This window comes from Lepisma saccharinum, chromosome 8 (assembly GCF_977018435.1).
Source record: "Lepisma saccharinum chromosome 8, izLepSacc3.1, whole genome shotgun sequence".
In the NCBI taxonomy this organism is placed as follows: Eukaryota; Metazoa; Arthropoda; class Insecta; order Zygentoma; family Lepismatidae; genus Lepisma; species Lepisma saccharinum.
This window is the reverse complement of record NC_139236.1, coordinates 80,884,465-80,911,413: the sequence shown is the minus strand read 5'-3', so window position 1 is coordinate 80,911,413 and position 26,949 is coordinate 80,884,465. Positions and strand designations below refer to the sequence as shown.

The following is a 26,949-nucleotide window of genomic DNA, read 5'->3' as shown; positions in this document are numbered from 1 at the left end:
TGGTGGTCGTCAATTTGAGCAACTTTTGTAACAACGTCAGTCCGGGGTACGACTACGTACTACGTACTATTCCTATCTGCAAGTGCACCTTTGCGTGGCAATAAACCTCCTGTGCCCGTAGTTGCTGTGTTTGTCCTTCTGGCGCACGACCTCTGGGTGACATCCCCTCGGTGCTGCTACGGGGAATCCCTCGTCCCGCATTTGTTGTCTCCTTGACAGGTACCATTCCCCGTCCGATCCTCTTTCTCTTTTGTTGAACCGTGCTTTGTTCTTGCTGCGGTGTCTCCCCACTGTGTTTGGGGACTCCCCACGCGCTGCATGTGTTTGTTTCCCGCTGTGCAATTGTTACTTCATGCTTCATTGCATCTTTTGTCCCTACCGTTGTCGATCGCTACTCTTTCCCTTCACTTGTCTTGCGGGACACTCCTATTTCCTTTGTGGAACCCCATGCGCATGCGTTGCGCAGCTGCCGCCTAGTGTTTTTCGGATGGGCGACTTTGGTGTTCCTTTTGACTTCGTTTGTTCCGCCTTTCTATCTTCACTGGTACTGGCTGTACGGAGGTGTGAAGTTCATTTTCACACGTTTTCGGCGTTGTCTAGCTCCTCACGGAGGCATCTCTCGGCAAAGTGGAAGGGGAACTTTCGTCTCTATTTCATGGGAGGTATCTGTGGTTTTCGTTTGTACTATACCTTTAGAATCACCCTGTATACTCATCTCCATCCCTACCAATTTCCTGTAGGTCCATCTCAACGTTATCCCTCCATCTTCGTCGTGGTCTTCCTACTGGTCTCTTGCCATCAGGTTTCCCAACAAGAATCCTGTAAACTCTTCTTTCCTCTACCATTCGTGCCACATGGTCTGTCCACCTAAGTCTTCTTGATTTAATCATTCTAATAATATCTGGAAATGAATACAAATTATGTAGTTCTAAATTATGGAACCTTCTCCACTCACCTGTCTCCTCATCTCTTTTAGGCCCAAATATTTTCCTAAGGATCTTATTTTCAAATACTCTCAATTTATGTTCCTCTTTCAATGTAAGGGACCAAGTTTCGCATCCATTTAATATTACAGGCAAAATTACTGTTTTGTATATTTTAACTTTTAGTTTCTTAGATATTAAACGAGAAGACAAAAATTTATGAAGAGAAAAGTAACATGCATTTCCTGAATTAAACCTACTTTTTATTTCCTCATTAATATAATTTTCATGTTAGTATTACTCCAAGTACTTGAATTTGGAAACTGGTTCAAACAAGTTGTTATCAATAATTAGATTTTGATTATTACCTAACACTTGGTTTTGGCCTGTAAACATATCTTTAGTTTTCTCTTTGTTAACTTCCAAACCAATATCTTTATTTGGTTTGAAAAATATCTTAGCATTATTCTTAATTGTATTTACATCATCCACCGAAAGTCTACATCATCTGCATATGCTAACAGCTGAGTCACACCGTCTAATTTTAGTCCTTCGTTAGTTTCTTTTACCTTCCTAACAGCGTACTCTAAGGCAAAATTAAAGAGCAATGGAGATAATGCATCTCCTTGTTTTAACTTATCATGAATTGTAAATTTGTCAGACATATTAATACCCACACGAATTTTACTTTCTGTTTCACTGCTGCATACTTTTATCATATTAACAAGCTTCTTAGGTATTCGAAACTCGACTAATATATTAGCCTATAGTATAATTTATTTATTTTGACTGAATCATATGTTTTTTTTTTAAATTAATGAATAGCTGATGGATATTTTGATTATATTCCCACTTTTTCTCAAGTGCGTGTCTGATGTAAAACATTTGATCTGTAGTTGATCTGTTACGTTTAAATCCACATTGATAATCGCCTATAATTTCATTAGCATGTGGGGTTAGTCTTTGCTAAAAGAATGTTAGATAATATTTTATATGTTGTTGAGAGACTATAATTTCATAAATTAAGGTTATGTCCGTCTGGTTCTCAAACGACGAAATGTTATCAATACTCGCGTAGAAACTACAAGTAATCCATTAATCGGGAAAGTGTCGACACCAAAATAAGCACAAAGAGATAAGAAACTAAGTAAAAGTGTACATAACGGGAGTGAAGATTACCTAAATAACTATGTGAAACGCAAGAATTAAGAAAACATTAATCTGCATTGACGTAAGAAATGCCACCCCCAAAGTGTTAAAATAGGATATTTTCTTGCAATCAATGACAATTTATTGTAATAAAATAAACATATGAAGAATTATATGTGTTTAATTCAGGTTTATGGCACGTAATGCAGGCTCTAAGTCTTCATATACTTATTTGTATACTTATTTATAAATTTATTTTTAATATTACAAATAACATTTTGGACAAGGAGTCTGTTTTGCTTGAATGGAATTTAATTTTCTTTTACTCACTATGTATATAGTCACATACCTTTACCTCATTTTTAGAAAAGTTAAATTATTTTCAATGATTAAAGCTAATTCCATTCCAAGCTTAACAATATCCACTATTTCGATAATGCTTTTTTTTCTAGGTTGACTATCACGTTCCAAATACAGCAATCTACCGAAAATAGCGAATTGCAAACAACTTCTTGAGTTTAGCAAATGCCACGAACATCCTTTCACCTTAGCATCCAAAGAAGTCACACAGTTAGAAACAGACTTGCCAAATTTGACTCTTCTCTATGTTACAAATTTTCAAGTTTACTTTTTAAGTGTCGTAAAGAGACTATAAAAGTAACTGTTGATATTTTTACAGCAAAAATGTAATTCTATTACTTAGTTTCAAAAGTAACTAGTTACAGTTAGAATTCCTCAATAAGTAACTAGTTAATTTCAAACAGTTGGTTATATATTATGAACAACTATGCAGTTACGAATACACTGCAACCGAAAATTATTGAAACAAATGTTGATCTCGGTGATTTTAAGCAAGGCCCGCTATGGCTTTAAGATATTGCCTTGACGTTAGCTATTGTGCTCGACATATGCTGATTGTTCTACGATCGTTTCATGTATCTCCTCGCTAGAGCTTTTCTATACACACTCTTTATTGCTAAAGTAAATTCTACATATGTTCTTTTGGTTTAGTATCTTTACTACAAGCTTTTGCCACGAAATATCTTTAATTGCACACTATTTTGCGACGAGGCCATCTTTCGTGCTTAAAAGTCATTCCTTTTAGTTATTCTTGCCTTTAACAATCCTGAACTTACTCTCTTGCTTACAGGTGTCACCCCATCTAAGTTACGTAAGTATTCACTGCTTATCTTTCTATCGTTCAGTCAACGCTTACTGACTTATTTCAGTACTTGCATTTTCTTTTGTGCACTAAATCTTAATTGACATGCATTTTAAACTTCAACAAAAACATTTGTTTTACAAAAATAGGATTATTTGCTAAATATATTTTTTCAAATGTTCCCTCTATTCGTATAAGAAAAGCTTAATTTTTAGGTACTGTAAGTTTGACCCCTTTTGGACGAAGTTTGTATTTGAGGTTTTCAAATTCAGAGAAATTAATTACCTTTGGATTATTGATTGTGGGGTGGGATAGTGCTCAATACACTAATATCATAAATACCGTGCGTTCATTTCGATCTGCAGCCGAGAGATCGGGAGAAGCGTGGCGGGCGGCGCTGACGGAAATGCCGACATTTGCGGCCTGTAATACCCGCTGATTTTTATAGACATATGCAGACATTTATATAAATATTGCAAAACGATCACTAACCTGTGTTATAACACGCAAAAGTTCTTCTGTAATTCATCCAAGTTCTGCTCTTATATACGCAAAAAAATACGCTTTAGAAACGATGTTAAGAGCCACAGATAATAAAACATTTTAATCATAGTTTTGACCAGTAACGTCCTGCTTAAGTTTATATCCTTGAAAGAGTTTTGTGCCGATGGGGATCGTTTGGAGGTTTTGAATGTGCAACACTGTATCAAGATTACGCTGTAGAAGAAACCGTTAAAAGTCAATAGTGTTCGTGAGCTTCCTTGCAATCCGAAATCTCCGAACTCGAGTTTTTTGTTCCTTCGCGACTAGATGAAGACAGAGTTGTAAATATAGTGGCGAGCAATGTAAACCAAGAGCGTGTTAATTTCGTACTGTGCGCAAGAGTGTTATTCTTGGTTACTTGCAGTTACTTGTTTGTGTTATTGTAGTGTGTATGTGTGACGTGTCAGTGAGACGATTGGAATGCCAGCCGCAAGATTCACGTTAGAACAAAGATTTTTTTATGTATGACACGTACCTACGTGAAAACAAACTCGTGTCGAGACGTGTGTAGGTAATTTGTACAGAAATTCCCATGCGTTTCAACTCCACACAGAGATACGGTTAGACATCTTGTCCTTAAATTACGAGAAACTGTATCGTTAAATTTTAAAACACCTAAACAAAAACGACGGATTCTAACCGAAGCAAAACTCGATGATATTGGTGCAGCGTTAGAACGTTCTCCAAACAAACCTCTACACCGTGTTTCACAAGAGGTGGGCGTGTCAAAATCATCGGCACATACAGTCACTAAGCTACTAAAATTAAAACCATACTCTTATAACACAGGTTAGTGCTCGTTTTGCAATATTTATATAAATGTCTGCATATGTCCATAAAAATAAGCGGGCATTTCAGGCCGCAAATGTCGGCATCTCCGTCAGTGCTGCCCGCCACGCTTCTCCCGATCTCTCGGCTGCAGATCGAAATGGACGCACGGTATTATACGTATCGTCCATGTTCTCAAACGTCCTTTTTTTCTATTCTGACCAACAACGAAACGGTTTTACAAGGAAAGATAATTCCCGACAATGTATGGTTTGCACAACACAGGAGCGAACACACTACGCAACATATAACTTTGGTTTAATCTTCGTATCATAGGAACTGCTCAATTAAGCATTTTCATTGAAGGTTGTGAAACTTCTAATATGTAATATTCTATTTCTTACAGAGTACTCCGCGGAACAGCCTTACGGTGAGTATTAATTTTAGAGATGTAAATTAGCCTTACATGAGCAATTCCTTAAAAATGCCAACTTTGATGGTCAAAATTACATATCAGTGAAGAGGAATGTGCTGCACATTGCTTTAAAGGAGAACATCTTTAGATTGCGAATATACAATACATACGTTTCTATACTCTAAAATTTGCCTGTAAAAAATTCCATCAAGTATTATTTCACTAACTTTGACTCAGAAAGTCCAGATTCATAGGATTTAATGTACCACCACAGGCAACGAAAAAGTTTGTCAGTTGTTCAGGAACGTGCATGCAGCCGAGAGAGAAAATATGATTTTCAAAAGCTTTTTTCGCCACCCCGAATCTCCGAATGGAAAATTCCATCCGAGGGCAGTCCGGGGAACATTTTTCATGCTCGGCTGCAGCGGGGCCGAGCATGACTCTTGCCGGAGTTAATCGAAGAGACGCGGAATTACACGAAAGGGCATTGGGAGGTACATCCAAGGGAACATTTCCACAGAAATTCTGTTGCCGCGTTTCTACGCACATGCTAAATACGGAATAATTGACGTCCCGGGTAGGGTTATCACGGAACGCGAGACATGTTACTTAAATACGGGACCACCCCTTACAACCCAGGACGTCTGGGAACCCTGGTATCAGTACGTTGATGAACGGGTTGCACTTCATATCGGGGATGAAGTTAGTACCAACTCACATTAGTTTTCACCACTAAAACCTACAGCATGAAATGAAAATCAGTTACGAACATTATCAAGAATATCTTTCCTACATTAGATCACAAAATACCTCTAGCAAAAGAAATTTCCGTTTCTAAACTAAAATTGTGGATTTATATGTGTGCATCTTTATTACCCATTTCATCCAACTTATGCCTGTGTTTAATGCGATTAATCAATACATAATAAATTACTATCTTATTACAGGGAACGTCCCCGTTCCTAGACAATATGGTAGGAAAGATTATTAATGTATTTTAAATTTATAATAATACACTGGAAATGCCATAAAAATATTATATTTGGGTGATAAACGAATCGGGCACGCGTACTAACGTTGTACAGTGGGATCCATAAGTATTACCGTGCAAATTGTCCATGACTATTTTCATTAATTTTTCTCTTACATCCTGTGTGTTTTTAAGCGATGGATTTTTATGTATGCTGGTGCAGAAGTTGCCAACAGTTTGTTTTGAGTTTTCTTTTAATTCTTGAAGCTCTTATTGGGTCAAATAAAGTGCACGAACATGGAGATGGACAATTTGCACGGTAATACTCATGGATCCCACTGTACATATTAATTATTTTGCAACAGCACTACGCCCAACTGCTGTAACTTTTAATGCTTATCAGTTATCACAAACAAAAGAACTGTAGACAGATACTTTGCTAAGTACCATTTGCTTACCATTTTAATATTCCTTCAATGCACTGAAAAATTTTTCACTGTTACAAACTGAATAATTTCAAAAGAAATACGTTTGTTAGCAGTAAAACCTCGAGAAAGAATAAATTCTACATAGTGTTTTTTACTGTTAACAAATATATTTTTCTCATACACTTAATTTCTTTTCGTCTCAGGAAAAGGCCCACCTGGGTCTTATGGCAAGTATTTTCTACATAGTATTAAAAACAGAAGTGTGTGTCTATTTTCTTTTAATGCAGGATTATTCTTTTACGATATTTATTTAATTGCGTTTCATTGTAAACCGTAAAAATAATTCGGTGAATATCTAGAGGTATCCGCAAGAATCTTATCAATATTCAAAGAAATTTAAATATTATTTACTATGCAATATAATTTACACGTCTACAATCACATAAAATAAGAGTACTGGTAAACGAGTGTACTTAACGTGACGACTACTTGTCAGTCATTTCATTTATTTATGTGTCTATTATTTAAAACTATATTTATAATTTGTTTACATATAATTCTGCATTCCTAAACATATATATGAAAGAGTGCTTTCCATAGAAAATAGGAAAAATGGTGAATTAAAATTTGGAAGAAAATCTTATAGGTAGACTGTGGTTTCATATTGGGAATCAACAATATATAAGGAATTCACTATTGTTTCTATTTGCAGGTGGTCCCCCGGCTGGATTGGCGCAACAGCCTCTTTACGGTGGTAAGACACGATTTCTCATTTCAAATATAATGTAAATTAACCTAAGTGCAATCTCACAATTTATTTCCTATTTCAAGTGAAAATACCAAACTGAGTCTATGTGTATGCATATACGTACATACATAAGGTAAATCTACCCTTGCACATGACGTAACCAATTTATTGGAAGACTGGTAAAACCCCAAAGCCACTTCATGCAGCAATATTGCAGGGAAAATTCACACCTTGAGAATCGAACTCTGGCCTATCGCTTGCCAGCCAGACGCCGTATCCACTGGTTCGTCGCGGTTATAGACATATATATAGGTCTATATATAAAATTAAAAGAAAATTAAGTCAAGCGAATTTAGGTAAACATATATTTAGTTCCAATTGAAACTAATTCTCAGATACGTCAATTTATTCAAACATAGCTAACCTTATAAGTATATTATAGATACGTCCAATGTGGTTCTCTGTGAGTATTTTAGATTTTTCATATTTTCAATAAATTTTTTGTGATCAATAGTAGGAAGTGAAAAAAAATTGTATAATAAAACCAAAACGAATGTATTATTATTATTTTTTTTTTCACTTTCCTTCAGGATATCCTCCGGCACCACCTCCACACCATATGGGTATGTATAGCTTGAAATTACATTAAAAAGAAAGTAAGTATATCTACAACTTAGTTATGGGATTGTCTTCATTTGGATTTCGGAAACACAAAAACATATATAGCCGCAACTCAGTAATGTTAGGTTTCTACAACAGGGGTGTGACATTTCGGAATTTTGATATACTACATTTTCGCTAAAATTTCATAGACACTGTTTTGTAACTTAAATCACATGGGACCGTAAAATATACGCGTACGTCAATGGACATATTATACATATCTCAGGGTGGCTACTCTAGGACCATGATAAAATGCAAGTATAATTCCCGGTTTCCAAGGCGAACTTTCCAAAAATTCAAGCAGATGTTTCCTCTATTTCAACCTTACGTATTACCGCCTCTTAACATCCACACACAAATATCTTAATAATATAAAGGGTCTATGCGATTCCAACATCCAAAAATTATAATTCAATTAAACGGTATACGTAATATAATTAAAATATATAATTTAAGGTGCTGAGTTTCTTATTACAATCAGAGGCGCAACCACGAATTTTTGTCTGAGCGGGCGGGGAGAAAGCGCCAGGATAAACGTACTAATACTAATACTAATAATAATAATAATAATAATAATAATAATAATAATAATATAACATTTGTTATTATTATTATTATTATTATTATTATTATTATTATTATTATTGATTTGTTTTATTTTACTTCGCTTTTTGTGCCACGTTTGGCTAATTTGCAAAGATAGGGATGAGTGATATGATGAAATTGATGTAGACAGCAGTGACGACGCCAAAGGGGGCAGGGGGCGGGCGCCCACCCCCAGTCAGACACTCCGCCCCCCGTCCGCCCCCCAACTGAAGTTAATGAAATATCGAATAATAAGAGAGTTCATTTCTAAGAGTATGACGATTTTCACCTTTTCAAAGTGGTGTATTCTGCATGATATCACTTTTCCTGCTTATAATACCAACTTGACTAACAAATATTAATTTGTTTTCGTATATATATATATATATATATATACACGTATGTGTGTGTGTGTGTTTGGACTTTCGTTCAAGATTCGAGCGCCGACCTGGCCGTAGGCTATTTCTCATTCATTTATGTCCAGTAATCGTCGCGATTAACCTAAGTTTTAACCAATTTTAAGAACTGGAAAACAGCGTTGAATGTGGATGATTTTGAAACATCACGAACATTCTGAGGACCACAAAACACATCTGTAGTACGGGCAAACTATTCTAATCGTGGCTCGTTAGTGACAACGCTATTTAGTAAAATATATTGAAAGGTGATTCAAGATTTGGTTGGTTGGTTGATTTGGTGTTTTTAGTCCACTTTATGCACATTAAGGCTTATCGGGACTGGACCTACAGTTTAAAGTGCCTCCACCGGGTATCGAATGTGGGACCAAAAATGATCCAAGAAAGCCGACACTGCATGTCAGTTCTTGTGGATGCCTCGCGGTTTCTTACTATTCAGGGACTTGATTTTCAAGATGATGAGTCTTAGGCAAACATTACCAAAGAGAATTGAACCTTAAAATGCAAATTACACTCAAAATTATATTCAAAACAAATTTATCTGCGTAATGTCCACATTTATTCTCAGCAAAATAAGCCAAGAAGTGGATAAGGTGAGAGTATTCGCACAGATGTCAGATGAAACCAAATATATTGCGAGATAGAAACAAGTAAGATATTTGTATCGCGGGCAGGTAAAAGAACTTTTTAGGATTTGCCACTCTTCAATCATTAGAAAGAAGCAGGTTCGCTTTTTCTCGTATATATCAAAATCGAAGAACTTCTTCCCCAAGAACTCCATAGGTACATGTAATTGTGTAGCATAAACATACATTGGAGTGGTAGAGTGAGAGGTACACCAGGGTCAGAATATTTCTCGAATTATGAGATAAACGTAACCCTTTTGAGATTTTTATTTCTGTGATAACATTTCCCTGAAAGATGAAACGCAGATTTTGCCCGAAACTCTTCAGCGTTACGAAGATGGAACGAAAGTACTCCACTTAATGGATTTAGATTTCTTCGAAATCCTAGGAAAGTATAAATTGGCATTTCACAAGGCTCACACTCTAGTTGCAGCATGTGAAAGAACCTTTTCGTGTTTGAAACCTTTGAAATTATTTGCTCGAAACAAGATGCCGGATGCCGGCTGTCCTTGCTATTGAGAAGAAATGTCAAGTCTTGGACGTACCGAAGGTGGGCAATGTGTTCTCCAAAGCCCATAAAGCAGAATTCTCCTACAGGAGAATTGCACTTCACTAAGTGACTTTCGTTATTTAAATACTTGAAGATTAGTTTCTTCCAACGTTACCTACTTTTATTTTGCAAGAAAATTAAACTCTTCCAATTTTTTTTTTACGTAATTTATATTATTACCTATCTTATAACATGAATATTTATCAGTAGTTTCATCTCAAGAAAGACGATGAATTATAAAATTATAAATGTCTTTCAATGCTGAAATAGGACATTAGACACAACACAACTTGTGGTAGGTCCACAGAATAAAAGAAAGAATTAATGCCTTTATTAAAGCGAATCATATAAAGATAAACTCGTAATCAAGAATTTATTTAGGCAGTAAACGCCCACTCTGAATAAAGGACAATCACAAACACCATAATGAATATAGCTAATAATAATAGTTATTATTTTTATTAGATATTAATAATAATATAAGTATTTTATATATATATATTTATATTTATATATATATATATATATATATATAGTGTTTTAGGGCGTTTCAATGCGACTGCCCGCCCCCAACAATATTTGTCGCCCCCCTTCCGCCCCCCCAGTCACTTTTCCCTGCCGCCGTCACTGATGGACAGTCACAAACATCCATGCCCAAGCCAGGATTTGAACCCGCCGGGACCAACATTATTGTTATTATTATTATTAGTAGTAGTAGTAGTAGTACTTGTAGTATCAATGACTTTATTATCTTCGTAAATTATGCAAAAAGGGGGTAGAAGTTGGTGCTAAAGTATTAGTGTTCGAACAAACTATTTCAATTATTATTTCTCCACACGGCACAGTAGTTCGGATCCCACTTCAAACTGTAGGTCCAGTCCCGATTAGCCTTTCTGTGCATAAAGTGGACTTAAAACCACAAATCAACCAATCTTACAACTTATTTTCATTTAGATCATTCGGCGCCCAGGGCCGACTGCCGCTGCTACCTAGCTACGGTTCTGAACTTGATAAGGCTAAGAAAAGGAGGCATTGCGAGCGAAGCGAGCAAGAAAATTTTACGGAAATAATTTTTATTTGCATAAAATGTGAATAGGATTTGGATTCGAAAAAGTTGTAATTTTTCACGTCTACGGAGAAAAATTCAAGTAGAATTCACGCATAATTCCCGGAGTCAATAATTCACGCATAATTCCCGGAATTCAAGGACCACCCTGTATCTGTTTCTAGAGAGGAGCCCCATTCACACCCAAAATAGTAACTTTCCTGATTGCACTATAGTAACTTCCCAGATTACTTTTAGACAGCCATTACTCTTGATTGCCTAATCTACCCAATATAGTAACTTCCCAGATTACTTTTAGAGAGCCACTACTCCTGATTGCCTAATCTACTCACTATAGTAACTTCCCTGATTACTTTTAGAGAGCCATTACAGCTGATTGCCTAATCTACTCACTATAGTAACTTGTGAGATTACTTTTAGAGAGCCATTACACCTGATTGCCTAATCTACTCACTATAGTAACTTGTCAGATTACTTTTAGAGAGCCATTACACCTGATTGCCTAATCTACTCAATATAGTAACTTGTGAGATTACTTTTAGAGAGCCATTACACCTGATTGCCTAATCTACTCACTATAGTAACTTCCCAGATTACCTTTATAGAGCCACTACTCCTGATTGCCTAATCTACTCACTATAGCAACTTACTTTTAGACAGCCACTACTCCTGATTGGCTAACCTACTCACAGTAATATTTTCCCAGATTACTTTCAAAGTGTGAGCTAATGAATCTGTTTGCCTAATCTACTCAAAAATGTAATTTTCCTTTTTTTGCTTCTAGAGAGATTTACATTACAGTTGATTGCCTAACCTGATCACCACAGAAATATCCCACATTATTTTTTGAGCGAGCCAGTGAATCTCGCTGCCTAACCCACTCACCATAAAAATTCCCCATATTAGTCCATTGAACCTGACTGCCTAACTCACTCTCAATTGAAATTCCCCAGATTGCATTTAGAGGGAGTCCTTAAACTTGATTGCCTCACCTACTCAGCAAAGTAGTTCAAAGGTTAACTTAACTGCATAACCTACAAATCATAGCAATTTCCCAGATTGCTTCTAGAGAGAACCACTGCACCAGATTGCCTAACCTACTCACCAAAGAAATTTCCCAGATTAATTTTAGACAGTCTCGGAACCTTATTGTCTAACCAGACACTAATAGTAACTTTCCATAGTACTTTTAAAGAAGGCAACTGAGCCTGACTCTCAGACCCACTTACTACAATAATTTGTCAGTGTGGGAAGTGATATTTACATGGGATCATGTATACAATATTTTTTTGTGCACATGGCAAAAAATTCTTGAGACTTCTTTGAAAATCATCAGCTTGAAAAACTAGCTAGAAAAATAAGGGCGTGATTCTCCCGCACGTCTTTGCCAAATCTATTTGCTGACTAAATTTTCAGCTTCAAATAATTTTTTACAAAAATAAACATATTTTTACTAAAAACAAAGTAAAGATTCAGTACTTACGTTACATTAGAAGGTAAGCATCCCTAAAAAAAAGAAAATCTGCATTACATTTATGTCAACAGCGAATTTTCCTTACATGTAAAAATTTTACACTTAGCTATGGAAACTTTAATATATGACGTATTTAGATACATAACATAGATAAGCAATATATTGTAGAATATTGAGTTGTGAAGCTAATCTCATGCACATGAAATTTGGCGGCTGCCATTTTCTTGATACATCGTTGCGGGAGGACATGTTCACAACTACATTTGCTCGGAGTTCTAAAATATGTGTTCTCTCTCTGCAGTTAGTGTTCGTTATCTGTGATATCAGTACTTGTTGAAATGACCAGGGTGACAACAATCTTGTTGCCTACGGTGCGAGGTTGACGCTTGAACTAAGCAACGCTCATTGTGAACATTGCCATATCGTACTTGGGGGCAAGAGATTTTTGGCTCTCGCTCGCTTTGGCTTCACCATATGTGGCAACAACGCACACCTGCCCAGTCGCATTATTTCGTGGCAGCTGCTATGGAAAAAAATATCTCGAACCTTATTTTTTACAGAAGGAGAATACAAAAAATGTTCATTTTGCACTATGTGAGATTCTTCCATTACATGTTCAAATTACTGAAATCTATAGATCTCTAGTTATATTAATAATGTTAATGTCGCAAAATGTCTTGCCAATAATGTTTTATAAAGATTGCTTTGTTGTCAGTAAATTGTCTTGATGATATCATAACTATAAGAATTGATTTTTCATTATTGTAATTATCATATATTAACATATTTTTATCCTCTGTATTTTTACATTATTTTTAAACGTTACTTTCTTATATCTCTACTACAAATTGTAAATTTATCGACATTTATTTTTTTAGGAGCGGGTGTAACCCCGGATCAACAGTATGGTAAGCATATTACTCTAAAAATACTAATTGGCAGTACTAAGCGAAAAATACTAGGAAATCGCGTTTTTAGAAAATCTTAGAAATTTTATACAAGCATGCTACTTTGTGGAATGAAGAAATTTGAAGTCTATTAAATTCAGTAAACGAAGTTCATGATTTTCTGCCAGACAAGCGAGTAGAAATATTTGCAAGCAGACATGTTTTTCATGTTGAACTAATATAACTTGCGTCACCTGCGTACATGAAAAAAAATTGTACACGTGGATCGGCACAATGGTAGGCAAAGGTGTGTACCATTTGCTTACATTACTTACTTTTCATTGTATTATAACCTTTGTTGTTGCCAAAGTGAATGCTCAAGTGAACATGTGAAATATTTTCATGTTTATTTGCTGTACGTATGTTCTAGAGTCATGGGCGTAACTTGGGACCTAACTTTGGGGGGGGGGGAGCAAATCGTACTTGGGGCGTAACTTTGTGGGGAAGGGGTAGAACCCAATTGGGACTTAACTTTGGGGGGGCAGAATCAAACTAGAGACGTGACGTTGAGGTGGGGGCAGAATTTATAAGTTTTCCATCCCATGAAAATAAAGTCCAGAACTATTTTGCTTATATTTGCACAATCATAAGAAAAATACACTTCAATACATGCCAAGAGGTTAACAAAAGTATCATTAACTTTTAAATTTGGTAACCTAAAAATTTTAGGGGGGCAAGTGCCCTCCTTGCCCCCGCCAAGTTACGCCTATGTCTAGAGTACTGCATCGGGCCACTTTCGCTTTCTCAAACTCGTTCGAATCTCCCACGCTCGAACGTACCGCACTCGTAGTGGAATGATCGGCAACGTCCCGTATTTCAGATCCTAATGAGCAGCACTATCAACATAAAACCCACATATGGAAGGAAACCACTCTATGCAATTACAATTCTAAATAATAATTTCGTATATTATGTAACACTCAAATACAGCACATATAAAAATATGCAATATCTACAGACTGAAACGTAAAGTGGATACACATGCTGAGAGACCTGCCTAAGCAATTACAAATATCGTATCACGGTGCAAGAAGTACAGGTACATAATTTTTCACTTACCGGAAAGGATAATAATATTCTGCGAAATAATAAAATGAAGTTATAACATTTAATCGAACATCATCTCAATGTGAAAATAATCGTAGAAACATAAAATGTCAGTCTAGGTAGTTTCAGCCCATAATCATCTATTTCATTTTCACACATATCTCGGTAAAATACACAAAACTGCATTATAACATGGAGATGATGGATATGTTCGCTTATTTTACAATTTCACTTCGTCTTTTACTTCACGATCCATATTTGAGGGCCCACTACCATAGACAAATTACGGAAATACGTCTACTAATTGGGTTCGAGAGTTCGAGTGTATTTCGCTCGTTCGGCCGTTTTTCGCTCGAGCGGAAGAACTATCAAAAAACGCTCATTGCAGTATGTTCCATATAAAACTGAAAACTTTAGTCACATGGCCAGAGTTTCCCATTCACTACCGTCGTCTGCTTCATCGCAGAAGCGTTTTCCACATTGCAAGATTTCCTTCGCATGATACTTTTTCTATTTGTTTTTTTACAGTTGAGTCCAGCAAATTATGTTTTGAAATCACGACATAATTTTATTTAAGATTTTAGTATTAAAGATTTTACAAAACGTTTAAAAAAAGTCTCAAGTTGTACTTACTATTTTGGTGTTCTACATGTGTATGAAATGATTATTTCAAAAATGAATTCAATAAAACCACACACATGCAACACTTTATTAATAAGCAAGAATACAGAAATTATTTAATAAACAACAACAACAATCTTTCTTGCAGGTGGTCCTCCTAGGCAACCATATAGTAAGTATACTAAAGGAAAAGGATATATTCATTTCAAATATACGTATTTATCAGGTTGGAAAGAAAGCAATGAAGCATACAAGTTTCGCCAACATTCGTTATCTCGTATTTGACATGTATGGTGAGAGAGATGTGTAATCAGAGGTGTTACCGATCACCGGAAGGATGGCGTTCTATCACATGGTGTTATGTGCTTGTTTATGACGTATCTTTCTTTGCAACCTGAATATAGCCTTCATTCAGATATATCTACATAAAAAAAATAACGTCGATTCTTTAAGTGGTGAATAACATAATTTATAGCACAGAATTTGGCCTTTGTTCTTTACGATATACATTTACTAAATTCTAGTTTATTACTTAAAGATATAGAGTTATATTTCTTTTTTATCCATGGGTTTGCGAACAACGACCAAGCAGTAACTTTTTTAAAATATGACTGAACTTTTGCATGTGATATGTAGATTAGGTTAGCACTATACACATGGTAGGCTGTGCTTTAACATGTGGCAAACTCCCTTGTATTGAATTGTGTGAGAGTTTTAATTTATGCTTTGCATATTAAAAATGTAACATGAAACTTGGTAGAATGTAACAACTATTTTCAAATTTATACTTTTCATTCACGTTTGGTAGAATGTTGTTTTTCTTTATTCAAATCAACTTAGAAATAGGGTACTGTTAAGTCAGAGGCATAAATTGACACTGTGAAGTGGGATTGTCAATGAACGTTGGTGATCTACTACTATACTACACAAAGGCATTATACACCATATCATGACTACTTAATGCAGCTGATAATTACAATTTTAGTTGAAGGGCTCGGGTTTAAAACATGGTAAGTGACATTTTGGTAATTTTTGAGTTACAAAGTAAAATGTGACATCCTTCAATTTTCAAGTGAAATTGCCATGCCATACAATTTGTATTAGACTCAGTAAAGCCTTGTGAAATTGGTAAACACAACACAAAAACAATTTATCTACAGTATAGCTATATCGTTTTTTCTTCGCTTTTGCTTTTACTAGTACTAGTTTTATTCTGCCGTCGAACAACGTCAACAACACAAAATGAGATCAGCAGTGAATTTTTACATTTAACTATCTAAGTATTCATACACCACAAAATACAGTATTAATATTTATTAAAGGCCCAGGCATCTGACGTCTGTGGTTTACAAACGACTCCGGAATACACACATTAGTCAGCTTCCGGTGTGAATTTGTTGAGATATTAGACCAAACTTAGTGGTTACTTCACTGAGTACTTATGTCTTCGATGTAACTACTTCGGTATTTACTTCACTTGGCGATAAACACGCTGAAAAACACTAACGTTGAACACTTAGGGGGAGTTGGGGGGAAAGCACAAATCTAGCTGATACCGAGCTCGATGTCTTCAATCTTCTAATCCTCCTGTCGTTGGTTCATAATAAACATGTAGCCTCTCTTCTTTAGTAATCTTTTCTCAGGTTCTGGTAGATATACTGCACAGGCCGATAGTTCACTCACAGTTTATTCTTTAGACACTACATCTCTTTCCGGCTGAGATTATGGCCGTTAGTTCAATTACAGTTTTTCACAGCCCGCGAAACCAATAACCAACGTAACACGGATCTTAACCGTATCAATGCTTGACTCGGACTGTCTTCTCTGCAACGCACATCAACCGTTCACCAGAAAAGACGTTAACGTCTCTTGCCGCCCTTTTTTCCCCCAGCGAGGGCGGGTCAACTTTTATAGGGGTGCGTCAAGATCGGTTACATAGCTTCTAGAAACCTTATTTCTTATTGTACTCAGAAATGGCCAAAATGTCACTTAACATGTTTTACACCCGAGTCCTTCATTTATTGGAGTATGGGCGTGCACTTAAGCAACTGGTATAGGTAATGCAGATGAAATTGTGAAATACAGTATTTTCCTGAACACAAATTTCAGCAGAGTAGAGTCATTTTACGACATTTACATTGAAATGTACTGGAACTTTGATTATCCTTCTTGGGGCGGTTGGAAAGCAAGGAAAAGTGGAACAATATTTCACTTCCGGCGGAGAACGTGCCCTTTGGGGGGCGGATTCTACATAAGTTCCCGAACCTAAAAAAGCCCCAGACTCCACGTTTTTAAGCACTCGTTTGCCTGTAATGGCGTCTTCAAAATGGCAGTCATGACGAAGATTATATACCTGAAACCTGTTAGTTTATTGTAGTTATTTATCATTCATGATTTCTTATTTTCACCTAATTTTCATATTATATATATATTATATTATAAAAGGACCCACTTTATCAAATAATATTAGATATGGCGGCCAATATGACAGCGAAAATACTAAAAATAACGCTTTCAGCTATTTCATCATGTTCTGAAACAAACGTTATGTTTCGGATGTGTCAGAACTCAGCGATAGAATCCAAAATAGTGTCAGACTAAGCCCATAAAATAAAAATCGTTCAATTATTGACGATCTGTATATGTACAATGTGTTTCAAAAGTCTGACACCATAGGACAACTTCGTTATTAGTGCAGATGGTAAAAAAAAGAAAGAGAGGAAAGTTGTTGGAAATATGAGGTTTTAAATATAATGGGCTTGGAAATTCAACGTAGCATGCACCGTTGAGACTGTTCGCTGGTACGAGCCTCAGTGAGAACTTACATTGCCTTGTTGCAACATGCTTCGTCCTTAAGGGGGCATTTACGTTATCGCAACACCGTACTGTACTCGGTAAATTGAGAATGATGACGCAAAATTACAGACAAATAAGAAGTGTGTGTGTTGTTTGTGTGTGTATACAGAAACACACACTCACACTCACACATACGCGCAAGCACACAACTACAAAACCTGTAATTGTGGCTAATGTTATCTGAAATAGAGGTTGTTCATTAGGGCATAGTAATATGAACAAAGGGAAAAAAATCGAAACGAAAGGGGTCATAATTTTTCCCCTTTCTAATCAAGGTAGATCCCCACTAAAATATATTTGCGCTCAGTCAACATCTTCTGTTGGCGCAAATCGGAAATGCCAACGATAATGACGATTAAGAGGGTAACGGTTCACGCAGACTTCGCTTTCAGTGCCCTAGGTTAGCTGTATCGAGTAAGTTGTGTGTCTCAATGAATAAGTAAAGATATCTGGTACCGTTCATCAAAAGGAAGGAAGCAGTGGAGTGGACCACAACCAGCAGAAAAAAAAGATATAAAAAATGAAATGATTCGTGTGTTACTGGTTACTATCTTTCGTCATCACGCTGTTTCTCCTCCAGAAGCCTCTGGCGCACAGACAAAGGGTCAGTGGCACGCATGGAGGACGTCGATATCCATATCCAATCTTTAGACCTACTTTTGGCGATACTCTGGGCAACTGGGGACCTTAACCTCTGCTGCCTTTCCGTGTCACCACACCTTGCTTCTCTCAACTACCTTTGAGGTGTCTACCACCGTCACTGTCCGGTATAGCGCTGCTGTCACGACGGCTCTGTGGCAATGTTGCGGATGCAGTACATGGGACCTCCCTCGCCGCCGCAACAATTTTGGTTTCTATTTTGTCTTCTCCGCGTAGAGGGAACGTAGTGTGGATCATCTACACCTTCATCGTCCGAAATGGCAGTGACTTCCTAGACGTCCTAAGAAGTTACTTGCGGTTGATAAATAGGAGTACCTTGTTGACACGTATTTTAAAGTCCTTTGTTTCTCTCTCACGATGCCTTGCAGTTCATCAAGTTCTTCTGGATGGTCTTAGCGTTTGTTCCTATCATGTGCAGCAGTCTCTTGGATATCTGATCTTGTAAGAAGTCACACTCTATTTTCAGAATTTTCACGGCACTCTGGCACTTTGTATAGTCCTCAAGTTTGCATGACGAAGTGTAAAAAAATCTCCTCTCTGTAGCCGTTTAAAATGACTCCACTTTCTTCCGAAACTGTTTCATCCGCTGGAACTACAATTCTCGTGTCTTAACTTCTCCCAAGTTCTCTCAGTTTGTTATGCATTTCCTCTCTTTCTTTTTTTGCCAATAACGAAGTTGTCCTATGGTGTCAGACTTTTGAAACACCTTGTACATATACAGATTGTCAAAAATTGAACTACTATTATTTCATTGGCTTAGTCTGACACTATTTTGTATTCTACTGTTGAGTTCTGGCACATCCACAACATAAGGTTTGATCCAAAACATGATCAAATAGCTGAAAGCGTAATTTTTAGACTTTTCGCTGTCATATTGGGCGCCATATCTAATATTATTTGATAAAGTGGGTCATTTTAATTTCTTATTATCATAATACAGTTATAAACTGCAAAATTGAAAAGAAGATGTAATGATTGATAAATAACTGCAATAAACTAACAGGTTTCAGATATAGAATCTTCGTCATGACCGCCATTTTGAAGACGCCATTACAGACAAACAAGGGCTAAAGGTTAAAACTGGGACGTTTTAGGTTCGATAATTTATGTAGCCCAAAGGGCACGTTCTCCGCCGAAATTGAAATATTTTCCGGCGTTCCGACCCCACTATCTGGAATATATACTTAAAACTGAGAAAATTGACAAGTTTTCGGCATCACGTACATTTTTTGAACACTTCATGGTATTTTACGTGCTATCGTAGGAAACAAATCTACTCACAAACACTTGATTTCTGTTTCAAAATATGTCCTACTCTGAACAAACAGCTAGTATAGTGTTGCTCTGCAAATTGTCCATTACTGATTTCATTAATTGTTCTCTTGCATCCAACATGCTTGTAAGGCAAGAAATTGGACTGGTGCATAGTTGTCAGGAACTTGTTTCACATAATATTTCATTACTTCAATTCTTGAAGCTGTCATAAGTATTACCAAGCAAATTGTCCATCTTCATGTTTATTCTGCTTGTTTTACTTAAGTAAAACAAGCAGAATAAACATGAAGATGGACAATTTGCTAGGTAATACTTATGAGTTTCACTCTACAACTGCTGATCATAAGTGATTCTTATTTTCCGAATGTATTACTTGTATAGTACCGGGTGTACAAAAAAGAATGTCCTAGTTTTGAACATCTGTTATTTCATACATATTTGGCGTACGACAATGATGTATATATTAAACGAAAGAGTAACACTCACAGTTTTTTTGGTTCACAAATGTTCAATGTGTGACCCTTTTCTGACCCGGCACACATCCAAACGATAAGACAGCTCTTCCCACACTCTAACAAGCATGTCTGTAGTGATTAAGGTTACAGCTGTTCGTATTAGTTTCAAATTGCTTATATCAACGTCTTATGTTCTTCGCAAGTGGAGCTTCAACATGGAACTTCGCACGGAAAGCACGCTGCACAGATATCACTGATTCACGTATTGCAAAGTTCAGAACACAGAAGGACTTCTGCTCAAACGGAGAACTAATGAACACCAACAAAATTTCAAACATTCAAGTCATGGATGAACACTGGATGAACACTGTTCACGTATTCTACAAGAAGTTATAACAATTTAAAACTAGGATATTCTTTTTTGTACACACTGTATATTAAACTATGTTTACTTCAATCTTGAAACAATTACAAAATATCACTTAATTCTTTTCTAAAATTTACTAAAGTGCTTCAGGTCTATCTGCATTCTGTAATTCCCTGTATTTGCACAACTGAGACTTAAAAATCAGTTTTCTTATGCAGGTTACAATCCAGAGAAGCCTGCTGGTAAGTATTTCTCCTTCATTCTTTTTTTCAAATACTATAATTATTCATATTTTACAATACTTAGAGAATGCTTTCCCTTATTCGTCTTCATTTTTGAACGTTTATACTTCTGTTAAATTAGACTTGCATGCATATGAAAGTCTAATTGCATGAACAAGCAGAGACTATCCTAGAACGTTACATCTTTGATAGTGTAATAACATTTTAAAGAGGATCTCAACGTAAATAAAGCTTCAGAACCATTAAAAAAATGTTTTTGAGAGATTTTAAGATAGGTACAGAAAATCTGTTGCGTTTGATTGTGTTAGGGGATGGATATATTATTATGATTGAGAACTCAGATTATCAATATATATGTTTGTGTGTGTGTGTGTGTGTGTGTGTGTGTGTGTGTGTGTGTGTGTGTGTGTGTGTGTGTGTGTGTGTGTGTGTGTGTGTGTGTGTGAACCATTAAACGTATGTGGAAACGAGACGTTAGTTGGTAAAAATACATTTCGTAAACCGATGTTGAATTGAAAACTGTTAAATATAAAATTAGTTTATTGCTGCTTAGATCAAGTACCTCTCTAAATTAATTGAGACAATGAGGATGAATGATGAACTGGTCAAGCTTACTTTGGGCAACACATCCTTGATAGTAAGTAAAACTTGAAACTTTCTTGACGACTAATAATGAAAAGATTCTCTCGAGCTATCGACCAGGCTGGTCGAGAGATGGTGGAGAAACGTGCTATCAGTGATATCAACCGCAACGACAGAGCGAGCAGCGCGCTTGGGGCTTGAACGCAAAGTTAGTTTCGCTCCCTATGACGCTGTTGAAGCAGTCGCGTAGAGGACGCTGATTGGGTGTTTTGGCTTGAGCGCCGTGCGAGGGGAGGTTGAATCATTTACGGAAGCTCTGAACGCAGCGATCGTTGTGCGAGCAAATGTAGTGTTGCAAACCCATTCCATTAGAGATCGTGTGACAGAGTCGAGCCAACCCATACATCATTGCAAATTGAGGGATTTTTTCTAGAAAAGGGAAATTTCGATTGTCCCTCCGATTGTGTCCCCCGTACAGAAAAGGGGGAAGGTGAGGAGGACAACTGAAATAGAGACGGGTGTTTTAAACGTACCTGATATTGCCTTTGCTTAGTGCATCTTGGCCAAATTAAACGATCTCTGTGGCGCAGTAGCCGAATTATCAACGCGGAGGGAGCGTACATCCATGAGCCAGCTGTTTTGCATTGTGTGTTTCTGTTACTGAGTTGCAAAATTGTTTAGCGCTGTCAAAAGCTCGTACCTCTTTCAGTGCAAACTGATTTCATGATGAATAGAGAAACTGTACATATCGAAGGCAGAGACTTAATATTTAACGTTGTTGAATTTTGGGAGGGAAGTTAGCTACAAAGCCTGTAGCAACTGCAGCAATATACAGATACGCCGGAAGGAAAGGAAAAATTCTGAAGTACGAAGCAGGGCAGTGTGAACTGAGTGAGTACTGTAATTTTCTTTAAGATTTATTATTCCCTTGATTTCGCTTGATTTGCTTGGTTCGATCAGTCTGTCATTAGAAAAAAACAACAGCTAGATAGATTACAATTGATTTCCTCCACGTGGTAGTTGGATCGGCTTCTTTGGTGTACGCCAATGTTGTTATTCTCCTTGTTCATTAATATCAGCGGAGCGGAGGAGGAAGTTTTTATGAAATATTTTGCAAATCGACAATAGTATTGATATTGTAGATCGTTATTTTTATGTATTGAGTGATTTTGTCAGAATATCGAATGCTGAATTAGATATTGCACAATAACATCGCTCTTCTTGTGTTTGGCTCGATAATTTCCGAAATATTTGAAATTTGTATAAAATCAGTTTTAAAAAAAATCATGAAATATAACTAGCATAGCCTCATTTTCAGTGAAAGTTGATCAAAACTTGGGTTGCCAATATATTAAGCATCAATATGTGCTCAAAGACGGGTGCAAGTATTTGACAGGGGTGTTATAACACTTCTGGACGCGAGACTAAAGTGCACACCCATAGAGCCAGACCACAAGCCTCCACTGGCCCGAGAGAATGTTTTTAAACACATCCCTGTTTTGCCGATGACTCGAACCTGGGATCCCGGCATTGTGGAACCATACGTTAAGTACAATATCCACATATACACAGGCTACAACAGCGTCAAACACATACGATATAGTAAAGTGTAATCAGATGAATTAAGATTTTTTTGTTGAAATCATGGATTTATAATATCAACGTGCATACCTTGCAGAAAATTATCCTCAACAAGGAGGTAACTATCCACCAGGTGGAAATTATCCGCCACCACCTCCAGGATATTATCCACCACCACCACCAGGAGGATATCCACCACCACCACCAGGAGGATATCCACCACCACCACCAGGAGGATATCCACCACCGCCAGAAGGGTATCCACCACCACCGCAAGGCGGATATCCACCACCACCACCAGGAGGATATCCACAGCCGCCACCAGGAGGTTATCCACCACCGCCAGAAGGTTATCCACCACCACCAGAAGGGTATCCACCACCACCAGAAGGGTATCCACCACCAGGTAAACTTTCGCTAAGAATTGGAGTCTGATTTGTTTTGTACATTTTCTTGTTTAAAACTTCAAACTATTGCTACATTTAAATTCTAAGAAAAGCTATTTATTGGTACTGAAGATATGATCAACACCACTCTCCACTGTGTTGGCAAAGTGTGTTTTGAGTCTACGATGTTCTTAGATATACAAGACCTACAGTTTAGCTGCATTCGAACCACTGACTACGTACCTCCACCGGAAATGAAACCCAGAACTCCTTGATTACACAGCAATTACGTTAGCCACTACACTATCGTGATGTCACTGATAATGCCATCCCCATACTCTAAAACATATACTACTGAATCACCACAAAAAATTGGTGGCACTGGTGTAACACATCGCCTATTAAAGTCCTCTCTACTTGGTGTTGTTTGACAGCCAATGGTGCAACAAGACACTAGAGATGGTGCTGAACGACAATTCTAATTAAGCATTAACACTACATGGAGAGTTCTGTTACACCAAATAACACAGGTATTTGGTGAGGCCCAGAAGCGCTTACATTGTACTAACTTTCACGTGCTCACTTAAATGAGGAATACATATGCACTGGTGGAATATGCAGTAGAATTTAAAATATTCTAACAAATTTTAACGGTTTTCCTGTTAATTCACTAAAGCGGGACACAGCCGTTTGTTTTATTTTAATTTTAATATTTTATCACGCATCACAGTGGTCCAAGTGACTGCAAAACCTGGCCAAAATTCCAAAATTGAAATTGCAATAGTAGGTTTGGTACTCTTATAATTCTAGAGTAAATGTCCATTTTATTGAAAACTACCTGATGTTACACAATAAGTGTCGCTCTCAGTTGGCTAGGAACACTTGAAGTGTGGGTATGATATGATCTTGGTTAGTTTGTTGCATAAAGGACTTTTCCACGTAGTTAGTTTTGTGTCATTATAAACATTTATTGGATGCCAATTTCGGTTTGAAACTTATTTTTTGTTATTTTTAAGCTTTAATTATGAGGATAAAATTTTGTCATCTGGTTTAACCAAGTATTCAATTGTTAATGTGAAGGAACTCAAGTTAGTGCAAGAAGCCACAGATTTCTTCTCTTTCGATACTTCTCGTTGATATACAAATCGACTCAAACAAGCTCAAGTTAAGATTCAACCATCTTATGTTAGAATAATGTTTCTAGTTTCAGGATCGAAAAGTAGTTTTGCACGTTCTTGCCCCTTTTCAAAAATAGTCGTAAAATGCAATTGGATACGCGAGATCTTCAGTCTTCTTAAGTTGGGTTGTGATGGGCATCTGGGCAATTTCAATGTAAGCAGAGGGTCAAGGAAGAGGGATTTTAAGACACAGACATTTTTTAGCATCCCTAGTGCAGCTTAAGATACACTATAAATGTAAGAAACTAGGAAAAGTTGCTTTTGACAAAATCTTTGACCTTCCAAGATTTTGCTGGCCGAACAGGCTTCAATCGTAACATCCCAGCTCGATATCGTGCAGCATTTCTCTACCCTCGTCTTCACCTGTGTAACGACCCTGCGTGGTCATCACATGTAGCTATCCTGCGTGATAGCCATATTCTTTAATATATAATTATTAATGCTTGAGAAATGCCCTGCGAGGGTTACGCTTTTGATGTATCTTTTATCTAATTTTGAGTGCATTGTTGTTAAGCATGAAGCATATATTGTTATGGCACACACGTTTTGGTTAAAGAAAGCATGCTAAATACCCTGCGTGGTTTACGCATTCAGTTATCTTTTGTGCAGTAATTGTTGTTTAATTTGTAACTTGCATTGTCGAATCTCTTTATCTTGTAATTTCTTTAATGTAACGTGTTCAGTTTAGCACACAAGTGTTAAGTTTATATCGCCACATGCTAGTGGTTTTTACAATGCTAAACTTGATATTTTATAACGCACGAGTTGCATCTCGTGAATTGAAGGGAGTTTGCAACGCTGCAGCCGGCTTAGTTCCGATCTTCTCCACCCGCCTCAGTGCTGCCACCAAACAGTATATAAACAAAGCAGCGAGGCCCGGAGCTCAGTCGACTGCCAGATGCCGACTGCGAAAGACCTGGTTCCCAGATCTAGTCTGGAAGTTTCCCCTACCAGGATCCAATAGCTTCCTTGAGAAGGAAGGAGGAGAAAAGAAAAGCAGTTTTCCTACCTACCTGGTCTGCCCCATAAGAGCTTGATGTGCTACCCTTGGGTCGTGGCGGCCCAAGCCCAAGTCTCCTGGGTGCTTCCAGACCTACCCTTTGTACCTTGCCGTCTCTTGCTACTGACTGGACATGCCAAGGGACCGAACCGTTCCCTTGTCGTAGCTGGATTGACTTTGCGGCGTCCTTTCACACCAACACCTTTGTGAAACCGCGGGCCCCTTGGCCCGTCCCTCGCTATTGACGCTTTCGCATGTTGTCCCCAGACGGCGTGGCACGTGACGGCTACCCAGGTTCCTATTGGTTACCTGTACTAGTTGGTTCCCCCCTAAATTAGATAAGAATACTAATACTGCCCAGGTACCTCACTGAGGAGGATTTAAGAGCGTATGTGCTAAACTGGTTATTTACATGCGTGTATAAATATAAATAAACTTTTACAAGTTGACCTTTGACCTTTCCATACTAAACCCCGCAAGCCCTGAGATACTTTGAGTCCATGTCTTCGGCTGGCTACAAGCTAGCATATATGGGTACACTTTTGCACCGCTCCGTGGTGTAGTGTGCAGTGCTCCGGCGCGCGGACGTTGCAAAAGTTTTTGGCGCCCAACGTGGGGCCCGAATTTGCAAAAACACAGGACTCGACTTGTAAAAACGTGGGGTCGGATTGGTTACATAGTGAAGCCGTATATGGACTAGAAGTGGCTCACTGGTTGAAGTGCAAGTGATAGTGACAGTGTTCGTCTATTGAATTCACGAAGGTAGTGAAGGTAAAGTGGTTTGGGATAACCATACAGAATTCACGAAGGTAAAGTGTTGTGACATATTCGCGTGTGACAAAATGGAAAGAGAAACGTCCGGAATGAGTCTACGGAGCAGAGGGAGAAAAACCATAGAAGGTGAGACTGGGTTCGCATGCTGTGATGATTCTGGAGCCGAGATGGAGTCCTTCCAGTGTTTCCAGTGTCTCAAGAATTTCCATTTGAGATGTGAGGGGCAAGAAGAGACCTCAGAGACTGATGCAGAGGCTAGGTGTAAAACATGCTTATCAGCACCCTTGGTAGCGTCCCTGCTTGAACCAAGTCTTCCAAGTAAGACCCAATCAGACCATTGGCTGCTGGAGTGGTTAATGAAAGATAAAGAGGAACGTAAGAAAGAAGAGGAAGAGCGTAGACAGATTGATGAAAGGCAAAGGAAGAGGGAAACTGCTCAATTAGAGAAAAGTCGTAAGAAAGAGTTGATAGAGCTGAGACAGGTGGTCGAAT

At 37.5% G+C, this 26,949-nt stretch overlaps 1 protein-coding gene across 6 annotated transcripts in view; it reads left to right on the top strand.

Annotated features, from left to right (window-relative positions):
* The window catches only part of LOC145991202 (uncharacterized), a 72,171-nt gene that overhangs the window by 17,496 nt on the left and 27,726 nt on the right, over positions 1-26,949 (top strand). For 3 of the 6 annotated variants that reach the window (XM_083127098.1, XM_083127097.1, XM_083127101.1), the window contains exons 4-11: positions 3,223-3,243; positions 4,952-4,975; positions 7,071-7,112; positions 7,697-7,729; positions 13,365-13,394; positions 15,250-15,273; positions 20,933-20,956; positions 23,217-23,525. In XM_083127098.1, coding sequence (XP_082983224.1) covers positions 3,223-3,243; positions 4,952-4,975; positions 7,071-7,112; positions 7,697-7,729; positions 13,365-13,394; positions 15,250-15,273; positions 20,933-20,956; positions 23,217-23,525 — 507 coding nt within the window. The remainder of the gene's footprint in view (positions 1-3,222; positions 3,244-4,951; positions 4,976-7,070; positions 7,113-7,696; positions 7,730-13,364; positions 13,395-15,249; positions 15,274-20,932; positions 20,957-23,216; positions 23,526-26,949) is intronic. The other 3 variants (XM_083127099.1, XM_083127102.1, XM_083127100.1) reach the window with 2 other exon arrangements.